The sequence below is a fragment of the Poecilia reticulata genome, chromosome 4 (genome assembly GCF_904066995.2).
Source record: "Poecilia reticulata chromosome 4, P_reticulata-male-v2, whole genome shotgun sequence".
In the NCBI taxonomy this organism is placed as follows: Eukaryota; Metazoa; Chordata; class Actinopteri; order Cyprinodontiformes; family Poeciliidae; genus Poecilia; species Poecilia reticulata.
In genome coordinates, this window is record NC_088833.1 from 9,239,634 (window position 1) to 9,259,861 (window position 20,228).

Below are 20,228 nucleotides of genomic sequence, written 5' to 3' on the forward strand. Positions count from 1 at the left end.
CTCTATACTGTACCATCCGTCCATCAACAGTCTGTATTTGTATCTTTGGATGTTCCTAAGTGTTGCTATTTGAAAAGTAAAATGACCTTTCCGGGATGTTTGACCTCCTGACCCAATTCCTTTAAGAGTGCATTAGTTAAATTTAAAAGCAAGGCTGGCTAGTAAACCAGTAGCTTCTTTTTGCTACAAATCTCTGTTGACCGCTAAAACCTGAAACTGGGTTTTCATCCTGATGAAGTGCAAACACTGAACCAATCAGAAGATGCATTTCCTGCCACAGTTTAACCCACTCACAGCATATGTCAGCATAATCCTCAACCAAGGCGGTTTTCCACTCTTATGTTATATTTAAATTCAAACCTTGAGCTATCAAGAGAGGAGAGGCCTCAAAGAGCTGCCATCTAAACAAATTAAGTCTAGAATGAAAGTGACTGAATTCTTCTACAACTTTCCTGGAAACAGGAACAATGAGACTCTGCAGTATAAAGCCGAGACAGTGTAAATACAGTTCAAACCACTTTACAGGACTTGAATTAAAGCTGCAGCCAGAAGCAGCTGAATGCACCAAACATCTTGGCAGTTTCACTAATGATTCATCACCTCTAAATGCTGCTTTGCCAACTGTAGCAGCAGCTCAATGTGAAGCCATTAAAAAGAAGTTTCCATTTCCCACCCGCACAGAGCAGCAAAGATAGTTTTACATTTTAGCAGGAATTGTCTACAATAACTGCATCTAGAGCTTCTGCAGACAGACGTCATATGTAGCATTATTCATAAGCCATTTGTGAATGGTTTTGTTTGATATTAATTTTGTTATGGAGGAAATTTAGATGAGTAGTTTCTTGTGTAAGTTCTGCAGAAGGTGAATTAGTGATTAATTCATAGTCACAGTTGAACCGCCGTTAGAGCAGGAGGTTGGAGCAGTCAATCTGATAACATCTACAGAAAGTTTGCATCGTCATTCTGCATGGAAAGGAAACATTTGCACTTAAAACTTTCAAAGAAATCCACAGATCTATCTTTTTGTTTTTTAAGAGTAAAACCTGAAATGTCCAGCACTGATCTCAACAAATACAAACAAATTATCACATTTGTTTTGTTTATTTTGCAAAACCACCAATGAGAAGTAGTTAAAGGCATACATACATACGTTCATTACTGTTCAAGGCTTCATTTTGTTAAATTATCAGGAATTACTAGCTGGGTTAGCTAGGAACTGAATTACTTTAGCATCAGAAAACAAAACTAAGCTGTATTTTGTTACAGTCAAGGATCTACAATATCAGATGTAAAGAACCAATAAAATGCATTTCTTGCAGACAAATCAAACACCTCTAACATGTTTTTAGCCAAATAACATTTATAACATCATTGACTAATAATTCAAGAAATTAAAACTACTATAAATGCTTTAAAAAATACTATTTCATACTAAGACCTCCAAAGCTCTGTTCCTGGCAGGTTTCTTACTTTTCATACGTAGCGGTGATGAAGAATGCGTAGACTCTGGTGTGCTTATGATGCCGGATTTGGATGATGAGCTCTGGGATTCCTAGCCGGATGTGGTTCAGTAGCCATAGCAACGTGTGGTCATCTGTAGTGTCTGCGCCAAAAAAAGAAACACAAATGAATTTTTCCTGCATAAACAAGCAAGATCAACATTATTCATCCACAGTTAACATGTATCCCTTTGTCTGCTTATCCCTTTGTCTATATATTTATAGACAAAGGGATATATATATATATATATATATATATATATATATATATATATATATATATATATATATATATATATATATATATATGAAATCTTATTTTATTTGCATTTAATCAGGCAGTAGTTATTGTTTGATCATGAACATAAAATTAAAGAGCTTTACTGGGAAGCAAATTTGTTCTTGTAAACCCCTGACTATTAATCTCGTCTCAGCAATATGACTAAATATAAATGTCTTAATTTGAAGGTAAATTACAATTGTATTATCATTTTTAACTTCTTAAAGTTGATAAAGTAATTATAAAAAATACAGCAAGCTAGGGTTACACAGAGAAAGATGCAGGCAGAAAAAGGAGCAGGAAAATATTTCATTGTGATAAAGTTCCTGAAAGTGTGATGAGAATATTGATTATTAGTTTACATTTTCCTTACTCTAACCCTCCCGACCCCACTAAGGGACAAGGGTGTAAAGAAAATGGATGGATGGATGGATGGATGGATGGATGGATGGATGGATGGATGGATGGATGGATGGATGGATGGATGGATGGATGGATGGATGGATGGATGGATGGATGGATGGATGGATGGATGGATGGATGGATGGATGGATGGATGGATGGATGGATGGATGGATTTTCCTTACACTTTCCTTTGTTTACCCTGATACATTTATTTTGAGTTTAGAAAACTTCAGATAAAGTTTAGTGAAGCAATCCATTATTTTCAGAAATGCTTATTTTAGTCAGTTATTACATTTAGCAGCTGAATTTAAAAATGATAGTTCAAAATCAGCAGGTCACTCTTTGGGGAAAACCTGATCGGTTTTCTTTTAAAGCAGATTAATGTTGCCTTCCTGCCTTTTAGTGTTGCCTTTTTTTAAAACCCCAAACTTTAGACGTTGTGACATCTGTGTGGGCGTCTTTAAGCGTCTGACCTGCAAACGTCATGAGGACATCACAGTTCTCCGTGGGCACCGTTTTCATCCAAGACTTATGAGACAGGATGTGTCTCCCAGCCTGCAGCAGACGCTTCCCAAACAACTTATCTGGAAGACAAAAAGAGACAGAGAGCAGAGGGGAGGGGGAGAGAGAAGGAGACAGTCACCATTTCAAAGTCAACATGTGTAAAGATCACTGACATTTGGAAAAAAAAACATTTCAAAACCTTGTAAAGAAAAACTCCCAGCACACTGAGACAAAGAGACACATAAACACAAATAAAACCATCCTTCTCATCAGGACAGATTTAAATGTCACGCTGCTTTGCTTCACAACACGACACTGACAGAAATAATCCTGGCCTGCCAAGACCACAGGCTGTAAATTGTCTGCACTGTTTGAACTGTTGCACACACACACATTTTAATACTACCCATGTGAGGACTTTGTATTGACAAACATTCATTTCACTGCCTAAGTCTGACCTTAACCTCACCATTGCTCTAACTAACCCCTGACCCTAGAAATGGGTATCTGCCACATCACGACCACGTTCTTTTGTTCCCATAAGGCAAATTGGTCTTTAAAAGGTTGGTAAATATCCCAGAAAATGTCCTAAACAGGCAACAAAAACAAGTATACACACACACAAACACAAATAGATTCAGCTCGATCAAAGAGACCAACTGCTGTGATTTGTCAGGGCTGTTTTATGCCCAGAGCCTCCAGGAAATTTGTATAAAAAATCTGAATAACGAATTACATTTTGAGGTTTAGAGAAAGATTTGATGGTTTATATTTTTACTAATTACAAAACCATTCATTCAGTTCATTTGTACAGAACCTTGCAAAAGTATTCATACCCCCATGAACATTTTCACATTTGGGAAAACGTTCCCAAATATATTTCATTGGGATTTATTTGCTAGACAAAAGCAAAGTACTTTTGTGAAATAGAGTGAAAATGATACAAATCTGTTTTCACCCCCCTCCTTTACTATGACACCCTTAAATAAAATCACCTTCAGATATAACATAATAAGTAATTAAATTCCAGTTGTGTGTAATTTAATCTCAGTATAAATCCAGATGTGCCGAGAGGTTTTATGCTCAACAAGGAATATGATTTTAGTTTTTAAGCACTCAGAGCATAGAAACTGTACAAACATGTAAAATTTGGAGGAAATGAAGTTCCTCTAAAGTTTAGCAAATACAATATGTATGTATTTGCAGTCATTTTTTAAAGTTAAATACAAGGTAACCATCTAAAAGACTGGGACACAGGTCTGCCTTCCAGCAGACCAGTCTCCTTTAACATACAGCCAGAGCTACAATAATATGATTCTAATCAAATAATAGTCATGGACCAGTTAAAGTCCAGACCTAAATCCAAGAGATCCTGAGGTCGGAACTAAAAATAGATGTTTGCTGATCCTTTATGTCCAGTCTGACTGAAGTTGAGCTATTTTGCAGAGTAGAATGGGTAAAACATATTTTCAAGATTTTTATTTGTTAAAATATGCAGGAAAAATGTTGCACCCGTTTCACAATTCTGCATTATCTGGTGTAAATGTATTACTCTTGTGGTTGTAACCTGACAAGCAATGGAAACATCTCACACTGTATGAATACTTTTGCAATTACTTTTAAACTGACTTTTATTTGGCCAGAAACAAACTTTCATATCTTTACTGTGATGCAACCCAACAAGTTAACTCACTCATCTGACATTTCTTTGGTGTGGATACGGTAACTCTTCAGTGGAAATATATTTTAAGGTTCTTTCTTCACTCTGACATCTCCTTCCAGAGTTCACATTTACACTGATGCACCAGTGCAAACAGTTTGAAACAGATCTGTGAGCACAGTGAAGCCACGCCGTGCTCAGCTGTCAGCGGACGGTTTGTAAAAACTGCTTCCTGACTCCTGAACAATAATGACAGCAGCCTGGAGTAAATTTCCATCCCTCAACAGCTCACAAAAAACTGAGACGAAGGCTCTAAGATGAGCCAAAACGTTGGTCTGTTTCCAAAGATCAGACTGAGGGCTGCTTAACATCACCGTCCCCAAATTATAATGATATACTACTTGTTCATTTTGGTTTATTTAAAGTATGCAGACTAAACTGAAATCCAAGAGGTTTGTAATAACTGAATAAGGTCTCTGCCTCTTTGTCACTGTAGTAATAGTTTACACTGTTGATGTGCACACAACACAAAAAGGTCAAGGCCAGGAGAGATATAAATATTAGCAGGATATCACTGCTGTCAGAATGATGCTGTGGCTCTCAGGAAACACCTGTCACAAAAATCTGTCCCTCCCTTTCCAAGAAGTGGGAGGCTTCAGAGGAAACACACAGCACATGCTTCTAGCAACACTTATATTTGCATTGTGACCATGCAAAACACGTGTAACACGATGCAGCTGCAAAGGACAAACCCGTCATATGGCTTCTGGCAGCGAACTACGTTTTATTTCAGGGAAATTAGGTCTGCTGTCTTAATCCCAGTTCTATCCCTTTATGATTTACTGTTTGATTTTCTACCCTGGAAATAATCTTCAACCTCATTTTCATCTGTATTCACCCAGAGTTCAAGCTTTTACAGTGAGACAAACCAATATAGGGAAGTAATTAGCATTTTAAACACTTTCTAAAGCGATTTGGAGACTAAATCAGAGCTAGACAGAGAATTATAGCATTAGGACAGAAAATTAAACTTAATTTCTTCCATAGCTATGATTGATGCTCCTGGTAGAGATAAACAGTCTTAAGAAATAATAAATATTGATGCACTGGAAATGAGCAAAGCTGAGGATATTTATTAAGTGAGAATAACTGCTGCAGGGCAGTTTCATTGCATTTTAACCAAATATATTTTTTAAGACACAAATTCTAAAGCTTGGTATTGTTTATAAAGGAAATTAGCAAAATATTACTTTCAATGCATTGCTTGGCTTTCTAAAAGAACCTCCCTTAAACCGGTTGTTATCATTTCATCTGGACAGATGTTTCCATCTCACTTTTACCGACTGCACAACTTTTGCAAGATATCTTGTGGACTGACAAAAGCAGGAGGTTTTGAAAACTGATTTTATCAGGTTACTTTTGGCTGAAACAAAAGCAAAAGGAATAAATCTGTAAAAACGTTTTTCAGGCATTGTAAGTTTAAATTACTTCCAATGTTCCCCATCTTTACAACATTTCCCATCTATTTTTGACTAGCAAAAAAAAATAGATGGGAAGTACAGTGAGGTGGGATGGGGGGGGTTCTCTGCTTTTTCATCCTGAGTGGTTTTCCCAGAGCAGAAACATGACTGGTCACTCAGCTGTGATTTAGATGAAATGCTGCAGGCTCTGCTGTGACATGACAGCCATTCTAATGAGTCCTGTATTCACCGCTGAGAGCAGCTCACACAAACACACTCCAGGAGCAGCCGGCGAATAGGCCTCAACACTTCTGCAAGGCTTCAATTTATGAATCCCAGCAGAGAGCAGCTCAGACACTTTGCATGCTTTTATGGATTTGTTGCTCGGTGTGGTTGGACCCAGGATAGATTGGAAATTTAAGCATGATGCAGGTTTGTGTCTGTGTTTGCATAAACTAAAACTAAGACCCCAAATAAAGACTGCTGTCAATCAGTACAAAGAAACCAGAGAGCATTGTCCTCCATGGTGGGTATAGATCACCGTGGAGGACAAATAGCAATACTTCAATTGCATTGAGGTAATGCAATTGAAGTATAATAAGTGATTACTATGAAGGAGTACTAGGGTCACAGTAAGAAAATGAAAAAATAAAATGACATTATGATATTATGAGAATGAAGGCAAAATAATACGAGAATAAAGTCAAAATATTATGACTTTATTCTTGTATGAGTGTAGTCTTGTAATATAATTTACAAGATATAGTTTTGTGTTCATGCAGCCACTCCAGTAATTGAGTTTTTCAAAAAAAAAATATTCACAGTCAACCGTAAAGCCGTCGGTCTGACGGCGGAGGCTCAGCAGAAATTAGGTCAGCCAAAAGGATAATGATCACAAAGCTCAATGGGAGACCCACAAAAATTGGGAAAAAAGAAAGAAATCCACAATTTTCTTTCAACCAGTCAAAGTTATGACCTTAACCTCCTTGAAATGCTGTCAAGAGAAAACTATTTAGCCAAGATTTGTCTAAAGTGTGATGTAGGGGTCAATTAATACTTAGAATGATTCTGTGTGGCTGCAGACAATATTTTAGCACAAGTGGTTGATGTAGGTTTTTGAAGATTTCCAATAGGAATTTTATTCCAATTAAAATAGACTGTTAGAGTCAAGGCAAAATAGATTCAATAAATTTAGCCATTTTTTTTTTGTCCTCATTGTAATTTCATATCTTACTCAGAAACAGACATTGGAACAATCATTCATTAACGTTTGAAAAATACTGCATGTATTTTCTAAGAAAGTGACTCATCCTGTCTTCTTGTTGAAGAAAGACTAAATGTAAAATTCTTGACAGTAAAAAAATACATAAACTATGTTTCAATAAGGCAAACATGTAAGATTACTTTTTGATTTTCGGATCTGTAATGCATGTCTCTGTGCATTTCTTGGTTGGTAGTTTGTTTCAGGGAACTCCAGCTTCCTCTCCCAGTCCAAAAACATGACTGAAAGGTTCATTGTTCTCTCTAAATTGCACGTGAGTGTGTGTGCATGGTTGTTGACAATAGATATCTTGTTAGAATGTTTAGTTTACTGCAAAACATACAAATGAAAAACAAAGATTTAACTTGGGAATTTTAGGCCATGCTGTAAAAAGTGTGGATGCCGTTTATTTAGACAAACTGTGATTGTCTAAAGTTGCAGTGTAAAGATTTTCTTACAACAATCTAAGTAGATCAAGGTGAAAACAGTTTAGATAACTGCTGTTAAAGCCATGAATGATGATGAGGGTCGTTCTTAATATCAACTAGACACGATGGACACTTTATAAGTTTTACAAAGAATGTAAGTTTTGATCGACTAGTCATCGACATATTTATTTGAGAAAGAAACGTTTAAAAGTGTCTTTAGCCTTGCAACAGAATCCAGGTCGCTGCATAGTGGCTTATATGAGGACCGGCGGTGGAAAGAGATAAAGCCTGTATTACTCACGGCCTTCACAGCAAGATGATGGTTGCGGGGCTAATGCTTATCAGACTGCAGCCAGGCAGGAGCATCACACAGGAAGTCTGTCTGTGATCTAAGCCGCTCCATGAAGCATTTCTCTGGGATGTTTATGTGTGTGTGAGAGGCTGAGATCTAAAATGCCAGATCAATCCAGTGTAAGTCGCCTTTTAAGCACAGCCCAGAAATGAAGGTCACATTAACAATGAGTTAATGATGCTTTTTAATGTCTGCAGTGAGCTGCGTTGATAACGAGAACTTTATGCTCCACTGACGTCCTGACTCAAGTTTTAATATTCATCAGTGGCATTATAATCAGTTTTCACTCTGCAGGTAAAGTTTAATTATTCTAAATATGCACATCCTTAAGTATTTTAGTGCAAAACATTTGCAAAAATGCTGGTAATTCTAGTGAATGTGCAAAAACTAATTTTATTTACTCCAACCTTTTCACAACATCCATCCATCCATCCATCCATTTTCTTTACACTCTTGTCCCTAGTGGGTTGGGAGGGGTGCTGGTGCCTATCTCCAGCTGACGTTCCGGGCGAGAGGCGGGGTCACCCTGGACAGGTCGCCAGTCTGTCGCAGGGCCTTTTCACAGCAAAATATATTAAAATGTATTTTTATAAAAGAAAATTTCTTTACATAAAGAAATTACTCATACTATCAGTGAAAAATGATGGAGGCAGCATCATCCTGTGTGGCAACATTTCTCCAAATGGACCTGTTTGACTTTGGCAATAAATATTTAGATGCTTTATTATTTATATTTATTTATCTCTTATAAAACCAATGCAATTTTATTGTGTTGTAGGAACACAATGACAAATAAAAAAAAATAATTTTAAGGCGGATAAAGTTATGGGAACCCTGGGTGGCTCAGTGGGTGCATATATAAATGTATGGTGTATATAGTATTGCTCTATCTGTAACATCAGATGCGTTATTCTATCAAAAGTTGAATTAATTGTCCTTTTTTTGTAGAATTAAAACAATTAGATCATGTCTGTAACTTTGTGTAATCACTGTGATACTGTAGTATTTTTGCTCTAGCTTAGAATATCTTAGCATTGTACAGGACTCCCTCGAAAGTTAGGATTTTAATCTCAATAGGTTTTTTTTTTTCAAAACTATTGGTAAAATAAAAAAGTAAGATAATGGGAATGCTGTAGTGGCTCATGCCAACTTGTATATGAAGACTGAATAGACCAGAAACATCTTAGAGAGAAACTTAACTTTAGTTCACCTTTTTCTCCCTCCTGTTGTTCTCTATAAAACTCTGACTCACTTTATTCTTTACTGCAACATTTTCTCTACTTTTCTGCACTGCAACCTGACTGCATAGTCGGCAAACATTTACAGAAATAATCTTACCAGAAACAGATTGAACTCTGCGTTTTTACTAGTAGCTGTCAATAAATGAGTGAACATTCTCACTCCTCTCCTCTCTTTTTTTCCCTCTACATGTTCCTCTCTTTCCTCTTAGCTTGTTTTTCCCAACATCATTCCTGCCTCTTTCTTTCCTCCAAATCCTCCCTTTGCTCCCTCCAGGCCAGATCTATCAGCCTCTCTCTCTCTTTCTCTCTCTCTCTCTCTGTATTTCTTTAATGTCTGTCTCAGCTCTGCAGCCTTCGCACTCAGTCAGACTGTCTCAAGAGGTATTTGTCATCATTGCGCTTAAGAGCTTATCTGGATGCAGCCTTCCAGCGAGACGGAGAAGAGCGGGAATGCTTGATACTGATATTACAAATAAACCTGGTCTAAGTTGTTCCAGTGAGCTGAACCTTTTACAGTCTCACTTCACTGAAGAGCAGAGATGCACCGATCAGGCTATTCTCTTGGAGGTCTGACCAACTGACTCCAATTCTGAAGGATTCTGATTTTTTTTCCTGAGGATTAAATGACTTAAAATAAAATATTTTGCTGCCTGTTCTTTGAAAGAAAACACACAGGATTTAGTTTGGCAGCTGATTCAAGTTTTGAGGAATCACTGCACTATAGGGAAAAGCTTAATTAAGTCCATTAAGTGTTGACTATTTGCATCAAAGAGCATTGATCTGTGGTTTGTAGTAACGTAAAGACGAAAGACCACTGCAAAATAAAGCATGTTATGGTGGGCAAAGCATCTAATGCAAGGTAACAGTTAATTTAGGCTTAGTATGAACAGCTATCTCTGATGGGATCAACAGCTAACAGCTACCAATTAGACAATCTATGTAATTTTATTTAAATACAGAAAAAGTTTTATTTTAAAAAAGCAATTTGTTGATATACTGGAGAAGGTTTTTTGTTTTAATCCATGCTATAAACTAAGAATTATAATTTTGATAACAGATTAAGAGAAAGTTTTCTTTGTAGATCTCTTTGGTTGTCATACTTGTTTGTGGAACCAGTTTTGTGGCAAAGTAAGGAGGGTTCCCCCTTCTTATAAGTTATGCTAATGACTTCCTCCTGTGGCTTTCCTCATTCCATCTCTGCTTTTTCCAAAGAAGGTGAAGACAAAAGAATAAATATGTTTTTCTTTGGCATGTGTTCAACTGCTGGCACTGAGATTAATTGATTACTTTTGTAGTTTTTTTCTGTAATCTTCCCAAGATTATTAAAGGGGTTGTGTCTGAAGCATTGCCTTGGCAAAGGAATAGTTGTCAATTCTGGCAATTTAACTGCATTTCCCTTGATACTTTCAGCAGATAAAAGATTGTGCCTTTTTCTTAGAGATTTAGTAAAGTCAAGAGAACTGCATGTCCCAGAAGCCTTTTTTGTGTTTTGTGCCATTTTTAGTGAAAGTTTTTTGTTTTGACTTTTGTAGTAAATGCCTCTATAAACACAGATTAACTATTCCTGTTGCCAGATCTTTTCAAACAAAACTGCAGAAAACAAAGTGATCTAAAAAGTATCTAGGCTGGACGATACGGCTGAAAAACATCACAATATAAGTTTTTCATATCAGTCGAAATCAATAAATATTGTTTTCTGTCTTAAATATCTGAAATACTGCCAGACTGGTGGCGTGACCTTTCCTCTTTTAATCACAGTTTTCACTCCACAACGTTGTTTTTTTATTATTATTTTTAAGCAGTTATTAAATTCAGTGGGGAAACATTAAACTGCTGCTGTACAAGTTACTCAACAGGTTGCTAAGTAACCAAAGAATGAGTGAGTTGCTAGGTAACCAAAGAGTGAGTGAGTTAGTTGATGCCACCAACCTTGTTTAGCTCACTCGCTCTACAGCCTTTCCTCTGCCTACATCTCCCAGAATTCTGTGGGGTTCTTGATCGGAGTTCAGTGAATATTCTATGTATAATATTGACTATCCTGCCAGATGTATTACATTAATATATATTGTTACTGATTTATTGTCCAGCCCTAATGGGGAGAAGATCAAATAAAAGTTAAGTGCTTTGTCTAAAGACTAAATGAGGAAGGAAATGGGAGCCATTCAGGAGCAGGAGTCATTTCATCAGGAGCGGGACGGGACAGCCTCCACATCACTGAATCTTTATATCTTCCTCTAACAATCTTATGAAAGGTTAAACAGTAGCCAAATGCCCAGAAAAATCTGTAAAACTACCCTTTCTATAATAACACATCCTGTAGTTTAGATAAGGATTTTCTTTCTCTGGCAGGAAGGTATCTGTTCCACCCCTGTGACAAATGGGATAAAGATGTCAACCTTCGTGGATGTCAGGACTCTGGTTTCCTCATTATCGGTGGCGAGGAGGATAATGGGGACCTGTCCTTGGCTTCAAAATACCAATGACTGTATGTGACACTGGAGGCACCCATGGTTGAGCGCCAGGAAGAGGACATGGTGAGACGATGTAGGGGGAGAGGAGTTATAACGCTCACACTATTCTGCTCACACAGCAGAATAGTTGAAGTATCACTTTCCCCTATACCATCTTATTTCTCTCCTTTGCATCACTTTCCTCTGCTCTCCTCACTCAGACTCAATAAATCTCCCTCCTTCATTTCCCACTGTGTCTTTCCTCCTGCCAAGTGGGCTAATTGGCGGCTCATTCAGGGTCAGCTGGTATATTTCAGTGTTACCTCGGCCGCATTATCACGCCGAGGTTAAATGAGGAAAATAAAGTTGTGTGCCTTTCATTCAGGTAACCAAGGTGAAAGGCAGACCTTTTCATGCCCCATTAGTGCAAAGTACTATTTCACTGCTTATCTAACCAGCTGAATTGAACATTGTCAAGCAGGAGGATTGGGAATTATGAATGGCTGAGTGCTGATGATAAATATAAAGTAATGAATAGAGGCCTTTGTGGAGCAAAGAGACGTCCTTGTTGAGCTGGGAACAACCACTAGTGTGGAAGAAGGCTTTTCAGAAGGACAGAAAACAAAAGAACATGGATTAGAGTCCTAAGCAATGTTAATACATGAAAGCGTTCTTTCTATGTTGTACTGAACAGCCCTAAGAGTCACTGCAGTACAGGACATTTCTCGCTGAATAAAAGATTTGGTGGCAGGATACTTTAAAAAAAACACATGCTGAGAAAACATCCAATTCATTTCTGACAGAACTAGATCCTCCATACAGGTGGTTCCTTCATAACGTAAGGCTGGGTAATATAGCTGAAAACATATCACGATATAAGTGTTTCATATCAGTTGATATCCAATAATTATTGATTTGTTTTGGTTTTAAATATCTGAAATACAGCCAAACTGGTAGCATGACCATTCCCGTTTTATCCAGTTTTCACTCCTTTATTTTTAAGCAATTATGAGGCACCGAGGCAAAACATTAAACTGCTGCTGCGCTAGTTACTCAACAGGTTGTTGCTCGGCAACCACCTGTTACTCAACAGGTGGTTGCTCGGCAACCACCTGTTACTCAACAGGTTGTTGCTAAATAACCAAATAATGACTTAGTTGATGCCACCAACCTAACTTAGGTTGCTGAGAGGCAAAGCAACTAAAGGCTTTTCTCTGCCTACATCCCCCAGAATGTTGTGCAGTTCTGGATTGAACATTTCAATATTCGATAGGACATATTTTGTATTGATAGTGATCACATGCCTTTTACAAAATTGTTTGTTATTGATTTATTGCCCAGCTCTGATATAACCGATATTGATAATTGTGGTGATGATGATTGCTATTTTATATATTGTGTAGCTCAATCGAAGAATGAAAAGGTACAAAATATGAAAAAAAATATATAAACAGATAGAAAAGAACACAAATATGGCACAAAACAAAATAAGCAGTCTAAAGATGGAGATCAATGGATAATAAAATTACATTTTGGGAAATCTCTCCCAGGCCAAAACCAGACCTCAGTTTTTAGTAATCTAATCACTTCTACATTTTGAATCCTTTCCTTTCCCGTCATAAGGTGTGGTAGGTTGGAAGTGGTGAGGAGAAACGCGGGACCCAGGATATAGATGAAATGGTGAATTTATTGATAAATAATGCTCGGAGTCCAGGACAGGCAGCTCAGCAGGAAAACAAGCACACAGCTAAATCCGGTAGCAACTGACTTGAAGGACTAAATAAGAGCGGACACAAACCAGGACTTCACAGTTCTGCTGGAGCGTGACAACAATAGACGGACAGCAATAAACAAGGACCCAACGAAGAACACAGACAACAGGTGAGACTAAATACACACGGGGCAATCACGGGAACGAGACACACCTGGGAGACAATCAACGGGGAAAGACGCAGAGACAGGACTAACAGGGAACAGGATCACACAGAAACTCAAAAATAAACACATAGAAACACGGATCACGACACTTTCCTTTCCTTTCCTTTCCTTTCCTTTCCATTCCATTCCATTCATCTCCAGTTATCCTTTGTTTAAAACAATACCAAAGGAGGGTTCAGGATTGTCCAGGAAAACTGCTGAACCTTTAACTCAGAGCTTAATGTTGCTGGTGTAAATCTGCCTGATGTCAGCCTGTGTCTCAATATGACGTTACATAACAAGCCATTTTATGAAGGTTAATTGACTTACTAAGAGTAATGGACGACTTTGGTCGGCATCAAAATAAAGGAAATTCAGTTTGTGTTTCATCTCAGGAAGTCGTTCTAATTATGATGTCAATAAGATAATCTGAACTTCCAGTGCAACCCAGTAATCACTGAATAAAGTAGTGTTGTTTTATATCCAACATCTATTAGAAAATATCCTCAATTTTACAGGACTGGCAGCAGTGAGTCAGATGGACGACTTGAATAGCTGATCTGTGTGATCTATTTCTGGACAATAGAGATGCAGAACCCTCAGAGTCTGATCAATATCCCAGAGGAACCAGCGATTATTGTAGATTACAACAACGCCCCTCCCATTTCCTTTCCTACTCAGCGAGAAGCAGACGAAGATATTACTAATAACTTAGTCAGCGCTGATTCCCTAAGCCTTTGATAACTGAAAATATATGCAACAGTACATCCCAATTTATTCAGCTCTTTGTAAGCATTTAGACAAAAGAAAATGAGCATTAGAGGTTTTTGCTGTTCCACAAAAGGGCTTTACTAGATCTTGATTTGAGTCCTATTTAGATTCTACTGAATGTCTCTCAAACTCCCAGCATTTCTGATCTTATAAAGTCCCTTCAGCACTTAACCTGCACCTGTGCTGCTTGGTCATGAGAGAATTTATCGTCACACTGGAGTCACACCAATAAGAGCCACGCTGGTCTGGCAGCACTTCAAGTAAGTTCTAGTAATTTATTTATTGCTGCCATGCGGCAATCCTGCCTCGTTGCCTCATTGCAGCCAAAGCAATCTCACCATGAAACATACAACCTACAATCTCCAGGCCAATAAACTGAATGCCGCAATCAAAAAGCCTTTAAACACAGAGATTATTTTATATTCTTTACAATGGATTCCTGATTGTTTTATAATTTATTGACATTTATCTGAACTTACAAGTATTTGCAGGTTCTTGGGTTTTTAATTTTTTCCAAGGGCTAAGTTTGAACGTTTGGATGACCGAGAACCAAATCAGTTTCCTTTGGATTTTTGCAACATCACCAAGCATTCGAATTTTGCGTTGTGTGTTTTGTGATCTTTTTAGTGCTCTTGATCTTTTATTGTTTTGCACTTTGGTTTCCTGGTTTGGATGTTTCAAAGCTCTTTATAAATGAATAAATGAAATGAAATGGTATTCGTTTCCCTTACTGGGGAGCAAAGTTCCCAGTGGTGTAAAATGTGTATAAGCCATTTGCTGAGCAAGAGTTGACTCTTGAATGTTTGACTAAATTAATAAAAAAGTTAACACAACTTACTACTAAGCTTATATTTCACAAACTCACATTTAGGTTCAAAATCTAAAACTCACAAAATTTATTTGACTTAAAGAGTATAATAGAGTAGCCACAACTAAATGCAGCTCAAATGTTTTACAGTGTACATCTGAACAAGCTACTTAAAAAAAGCAAGTCAAGACAAATTTACTTGTGCAGCAGATTTCAACAACAGGGCGATTCAAAATGAAGGTTTTGGAGTGACTAGTCATAGCCTGGATTTAAATCCAATTAAGAGGCAGTGGCATAACACCTGTTCAATAACGCTTAAAGACCCTATAACTAATAAGATTTATCTTTAAAAAAAAGAGCAAGCCAGGCTTCTTCACAGTGATTGTGCAAGATTGAAGGTACAGAGGAAGACTCCAGTTTTTTGTTAAAGGGGAAATTAAGTGACTCAAGTGATCAATCTAAGTGAAATTACTTTAACATAAGGCCAGCTTAGAAAGGAGAGCTTAGATTACTTAAAAGATCATTTTAAAACTTAATTTAGTGCTTATTCTGGTCATTCTGTTGTAATGTATGACAGACAAAATGCAAAAAGGAAGGCATAAGTTACATAACAACCAATTTAATAAAGAGTTTAAAAATACACTTTTAAAAAGACTGAGAGGTGCAGAACAGAAGAATAACATGAGGAAGATAAAGACAATGGGGCGCAGAAGAGTACATAAGCAGGTGTAATCAAGGGAATGAGGAACAGCCGGAGGGGAAGCAAAACAGAAGAGGAATGAGGAGATAGAAAATCTCATTCCTCTTCACCACATTGTGTTTCGCTGTGGTGAGAAACACGCTGAGGGAAGGAGGAAGAGAGGATACAATTAAATGAAGGGAAAAACCCCGACACTATCAAACAGGAGCAAAATGAAATATTAATATAAACAATTACTACAACAAATACTAATAAAAGAAACAAAACTCTAAAAGCATAAGCCAAGAAGTAAACAAACAGAGCAATGAATTAAGGCAAGATCTAAGTAAAACAGTAAAGAAAAGATCAAAACAGAAACAAAAGAAGCTAAAACGTTACCTATGGATTATGACACCTGTGTGACAAATAAGCAAAATCAAAATACATTTACATCCTGCTGTCAGGATGTAAATAGGATGTACAGAGTTATGTTTTCACAATACTGTACAATGATTAAATTAAAAAACTGCTACATTTTATTTAACTCCATGTATTCTGCTAAAATTAATTAATTAGCACAAAAAACATTTAGCTTATTATATGAGGTCCTTCACAACACCAATACAGCTACATAAAACACAGAATGTAAATGGATTCAGGTGATTATTGTTTGCATTTTTATATTTTAGCTTCTTTGTTTTCTGATCCAATATGTGTATGTGCTTTCTTTCCACAGAGCTGTGGTCGACCCTCGGCTCGGTGGATGGGTTTTCAAGGTTAAATGTACCAGCATCATGAAGACACACAAGGACAGAGCCATTAAATTAATTCAGCGCCCCAGTGACTGAGGATGGATTCAGGAAAGATAATAAATAAATACCGTAAGAGATGCCACAGACTGCAATTTATTCAAATTTAAAAGCTTTACTGTCCTCAGCTGCCAGCTTCTGAGACTGACAACAAAGGAGAAAATGATTTGTTGCCATTAAAGATGAAAAATTTACTCTCTGACAGGATAACAATAAATTCTTATTTCATTGCAAAATCTGCAGTAAACTTCATACACCTCTCATTCATTACATGAAAAAAACTCGAAAAGAAAAAAGCAATAAAACAATCCTAAGATATGCAGCAAGACGTCTGCAAACAAACAGATAACTCTGCCTTATGCTGAGATTTAGCTCTGAAATTTAGCCTCCTGAAGAGGCTAATAAGGAGGTGAGGATGAGGATTGATTGCACCTCAACCAAACAAATCAAAAAGAGTGGCCAAAGCAAATGAGTCACAGGAGGGTGTTATCAGATAAACAAGAACGGCAGAGGAACAAGATGTGCAATAAAGTGGCTTAAAACTCCCCAGCTTCACATTGAGCGCCTCTGTGCAGACGCAGATACGGATAATACGTCCATTTATGAGCTGTGGAAGACAGAACAATCCTCTTTGCACTTTCCCAGCCTTCCAGTTGTTGAGGATGGGGAACGGAACGAATGTGGAGCAATTCTCTGCCACCAAGCCTAAAAGCAGCATTCTTCACCACGGTCATTGTTTGTCTGCAGGGTGTGCTCAGCAGCTCAGAAAAAGCCAAATCAAACCAAAGCTTAGTGAAGTTAAAGAAAATGAAGGGCAGGATCGCCAAGCCCCCTTTAATCCCACTTCTTCTGGTCATACACTGCTTTGATCACAGCCTAAACTCAGCGGCGAAATCTCTGCTACACATCTTAGAAAGCACAGAATGGACAACACCAGCAGCTGCTCTATCTGTACTTTAAAGTATTTTAAGCTCTCGGGTGTGCATTATCATTTTTTCTGCACAAGGTTTGATAATCTTCATGGATAGAAATGGAAAAGTGTGAATATCAAGACGGCATAAATAGGGACTCAGAAGTTGGTGGTACGTCTCTGGAGGCAAAGATGCATTATGTACGAACAGATAAAGACATTAAAACATGAGAATTTAGGGCGAGTAAATCATTACTTGCAAGGCAAATTGTTTATCACAACTTAGGGAAATTGTCTGTAGCTTCCTGAAACATCTCTGTATGTCTAATAGCTCCAGGTTTGGCCATCGACAGAGCTGCAGAAACAAAAAGAAAGTGGTTTTTCAAAGGTCCCTCATAGAACAGGCGAGGGGAAAACCAAACATCTACACCTGCCTGTTTAACCAGTTTAAAAAACGATAGTATTTTCTTGAAGGCTTTTCACAGTATGAGGAAGTTTAGAGTCAAAGATATATGAAACCCTTTGAAGGGACTGAATGAAAAGGAAGTCATCAAAAACAAGACAGTTGAATGTGATGAGTTGTAAACAATAAACTCAGAATTAACACAAGAGTTCTCATGTCGCAGTCTGATTTTCTTTACGTTAATACTCTATCATCTCAATAAAACAACTTTCAAAACATTTTTTATTAAAGCATGGACCAGATATTAAGGCACTGTTTATTTATTTTTAAATAAAGTGAGGCAGCATCCTGAAATTTCAGCTACTGTGCACTGCTGGGCAGCTTCCTGAAAGAATCATACTTGACTTTTTCCTCACTTACAAGTACTAGATCTATCTTCAATGGTGCAGAGAAATATGCAACTTTAAAAATGTTTCCCTCCTATGCATTTGCCCTGCAACATCCACAGTTTTACCAGCTAATCCATCCTGACACAGACTTTTTTCCACAGGTCAAACATTTCCAGCTGTCAGAGGTCACATATGTCAGGTTTCGTACATAAGCACGGTGGAGGGTCTGTGGTGCTTTGGGCCTGTTTCTCTTCTCTACTTTGTTAGAAAGAATAGCATCAGGTACTCTTTGCCATACCATAAATGCTACTATAAAAGCTCCACAGCAACAATTCATTGTACATATTTACCATTTTTGACAATAAAAGTTGAAGGGCCATGTACTTATGAAAATACATTTGTATTTATTGTTATGTACATCAACTTTTACAGCAAAACAGAATCAAAATATTTTAATATTTCTAACTCTGTTTCTAACATTTCCAGGCAACAATGTTCATGCATCACTTTAATAAGAGCATAATGAGTGAAACTCCATAATTGTCAGAAGTTACTGAAGTGAAATGGATTCAGTCGACTCATTTACTCCAACGAAACATTTACTCCATCTGAACAAGTCAAGATTTTTGTGGCAAAAAAAATTAAAGTGACACAGCTGAGACAGTACAAATGTAAATTATGAAAGAAACATTATATTTTGACAGGCAGCAATTAATGTGAAGCCAGAACACGATACGCCTAATAAGGTCAGATTAGCATCAATAGCAATTAGACGAATCACAATTGCTCTGAGGAACATATAAGCCTATATTTGCAGCAACATAAAGCGTCTGTTTTAAAAAGACAGAGCCCAGATGAGCCCTGATTGCTGCTAATTACTGTAACAACACTGTGGCACTGTGATTTTATTTGTTGTTTCTTTCCTAAAGTAAAACCCCAGTTGTGTGCTTGACCCTTCAGTTGAGGTTAATAAAGACAAAATCTCAGCAGCAGCAAGGTCATCCAAAGTGCAGCTAATGTGGAGCTCAGCACATACTCCACCACAGAAGAAGAGCAGGAAAACAGAAAACGCATTGGATAACCAATGTAGGCTCAGAAGCAGAAGCAGCAGAGAAACACATTAAGCTCGGAGTCATTAGGCAAACGTACTGCTGGTATTTTATCATACAGAACAGCAATCCTCAGCCCCTTCACTTATGAAGCTGTGGGAGGGCCTAAACCAGCGGCTCGTACTGTCTGCTGCTGAGAAAACAGCTTTTCCTTTCCAGACTTCAGAGGGATGCTTTTCTCCCTTTCAGTGCTGTTGAATTTGGAGAAACCCGTGTGACACAGAACCTGCCAGAGGTAAAGCTGAAGTATTCAACTTTATTTAAGTGGCTTGACCACAGCCAAAGTGCAGATTTCCACTTAAGACCTTCTCTCCATGCGTTTTCCAGATTATAGAGAGCGGTTATTAATGGCAAGCATCAAGTGTGGAGTTAATAAATACGTTTACAAGGAAGCAAACAGATCATGACACAAATACATAACCTTCTTCAACATTTTATGAAGCATTATATCCTCCTGACTACTAGTAGTTAATTTTTGTCCTCTGTAGAGGACATTTCTAAACTTGAATATCTCCCACCCCCTGCATTCTACTGAATTAATTCCTTTTGGTATCTGGAGAGGACATTTAGGGCTTTTCAATGATACCACATGTGAAGGGGTGGGACTTTTGTACATACCTTTTTCTAATTCATAAAAATAGCATTTATCAGTAATAACACATTTTATGGGAAGAGACAAAGTAAGTGCATAAAACCTTTTATTACCTTACAAAGACTGTGGGATTTAAAAAAAATGGTGATTGGACAATATTTTTTTCCTGGTAGTCAGGAGGATATAAACCGGAACCAAAGCAAAATGTAAGAATTGGTCCAGAACGCAGATGGAAACATTGACCGCAAAATGGGACTGCGTTGTGGTTAAGACAGTGTTGGCATGCTGCATCTAAAACTAC

General features: G+C 37.5%; 1 protein-coding gene across 1 annotated transcript in view; it reads right to left on the reverse strand.

The window, feature by feature from the left end:
• ano8b (anoctamin 8b) overlaps nucleotides 1-20,228 on the reverse strand; it is a 44,733-nt gene that overhangs the window by 18,301 nt on the left and 6,204 nt on the right. Inside the window, exons 2-3 of the mRNA XM_008406554.3 lie at nucleotides 2,658-2,768; nucleotides 1,471-1,603 (exon numbers count right to left, since the gene is read on the reverse strand). Coding sequence (XP_008404776.2) covers nucleotides 1,471-1,603; nucleotides 2,658-2,768 — 244 coding nt within the window. The remainder of the gene's footprint in view (nucleotides 1-1,470; nucleotides 1,604-2,657; nucleotides 2,769-20,228) is intronic.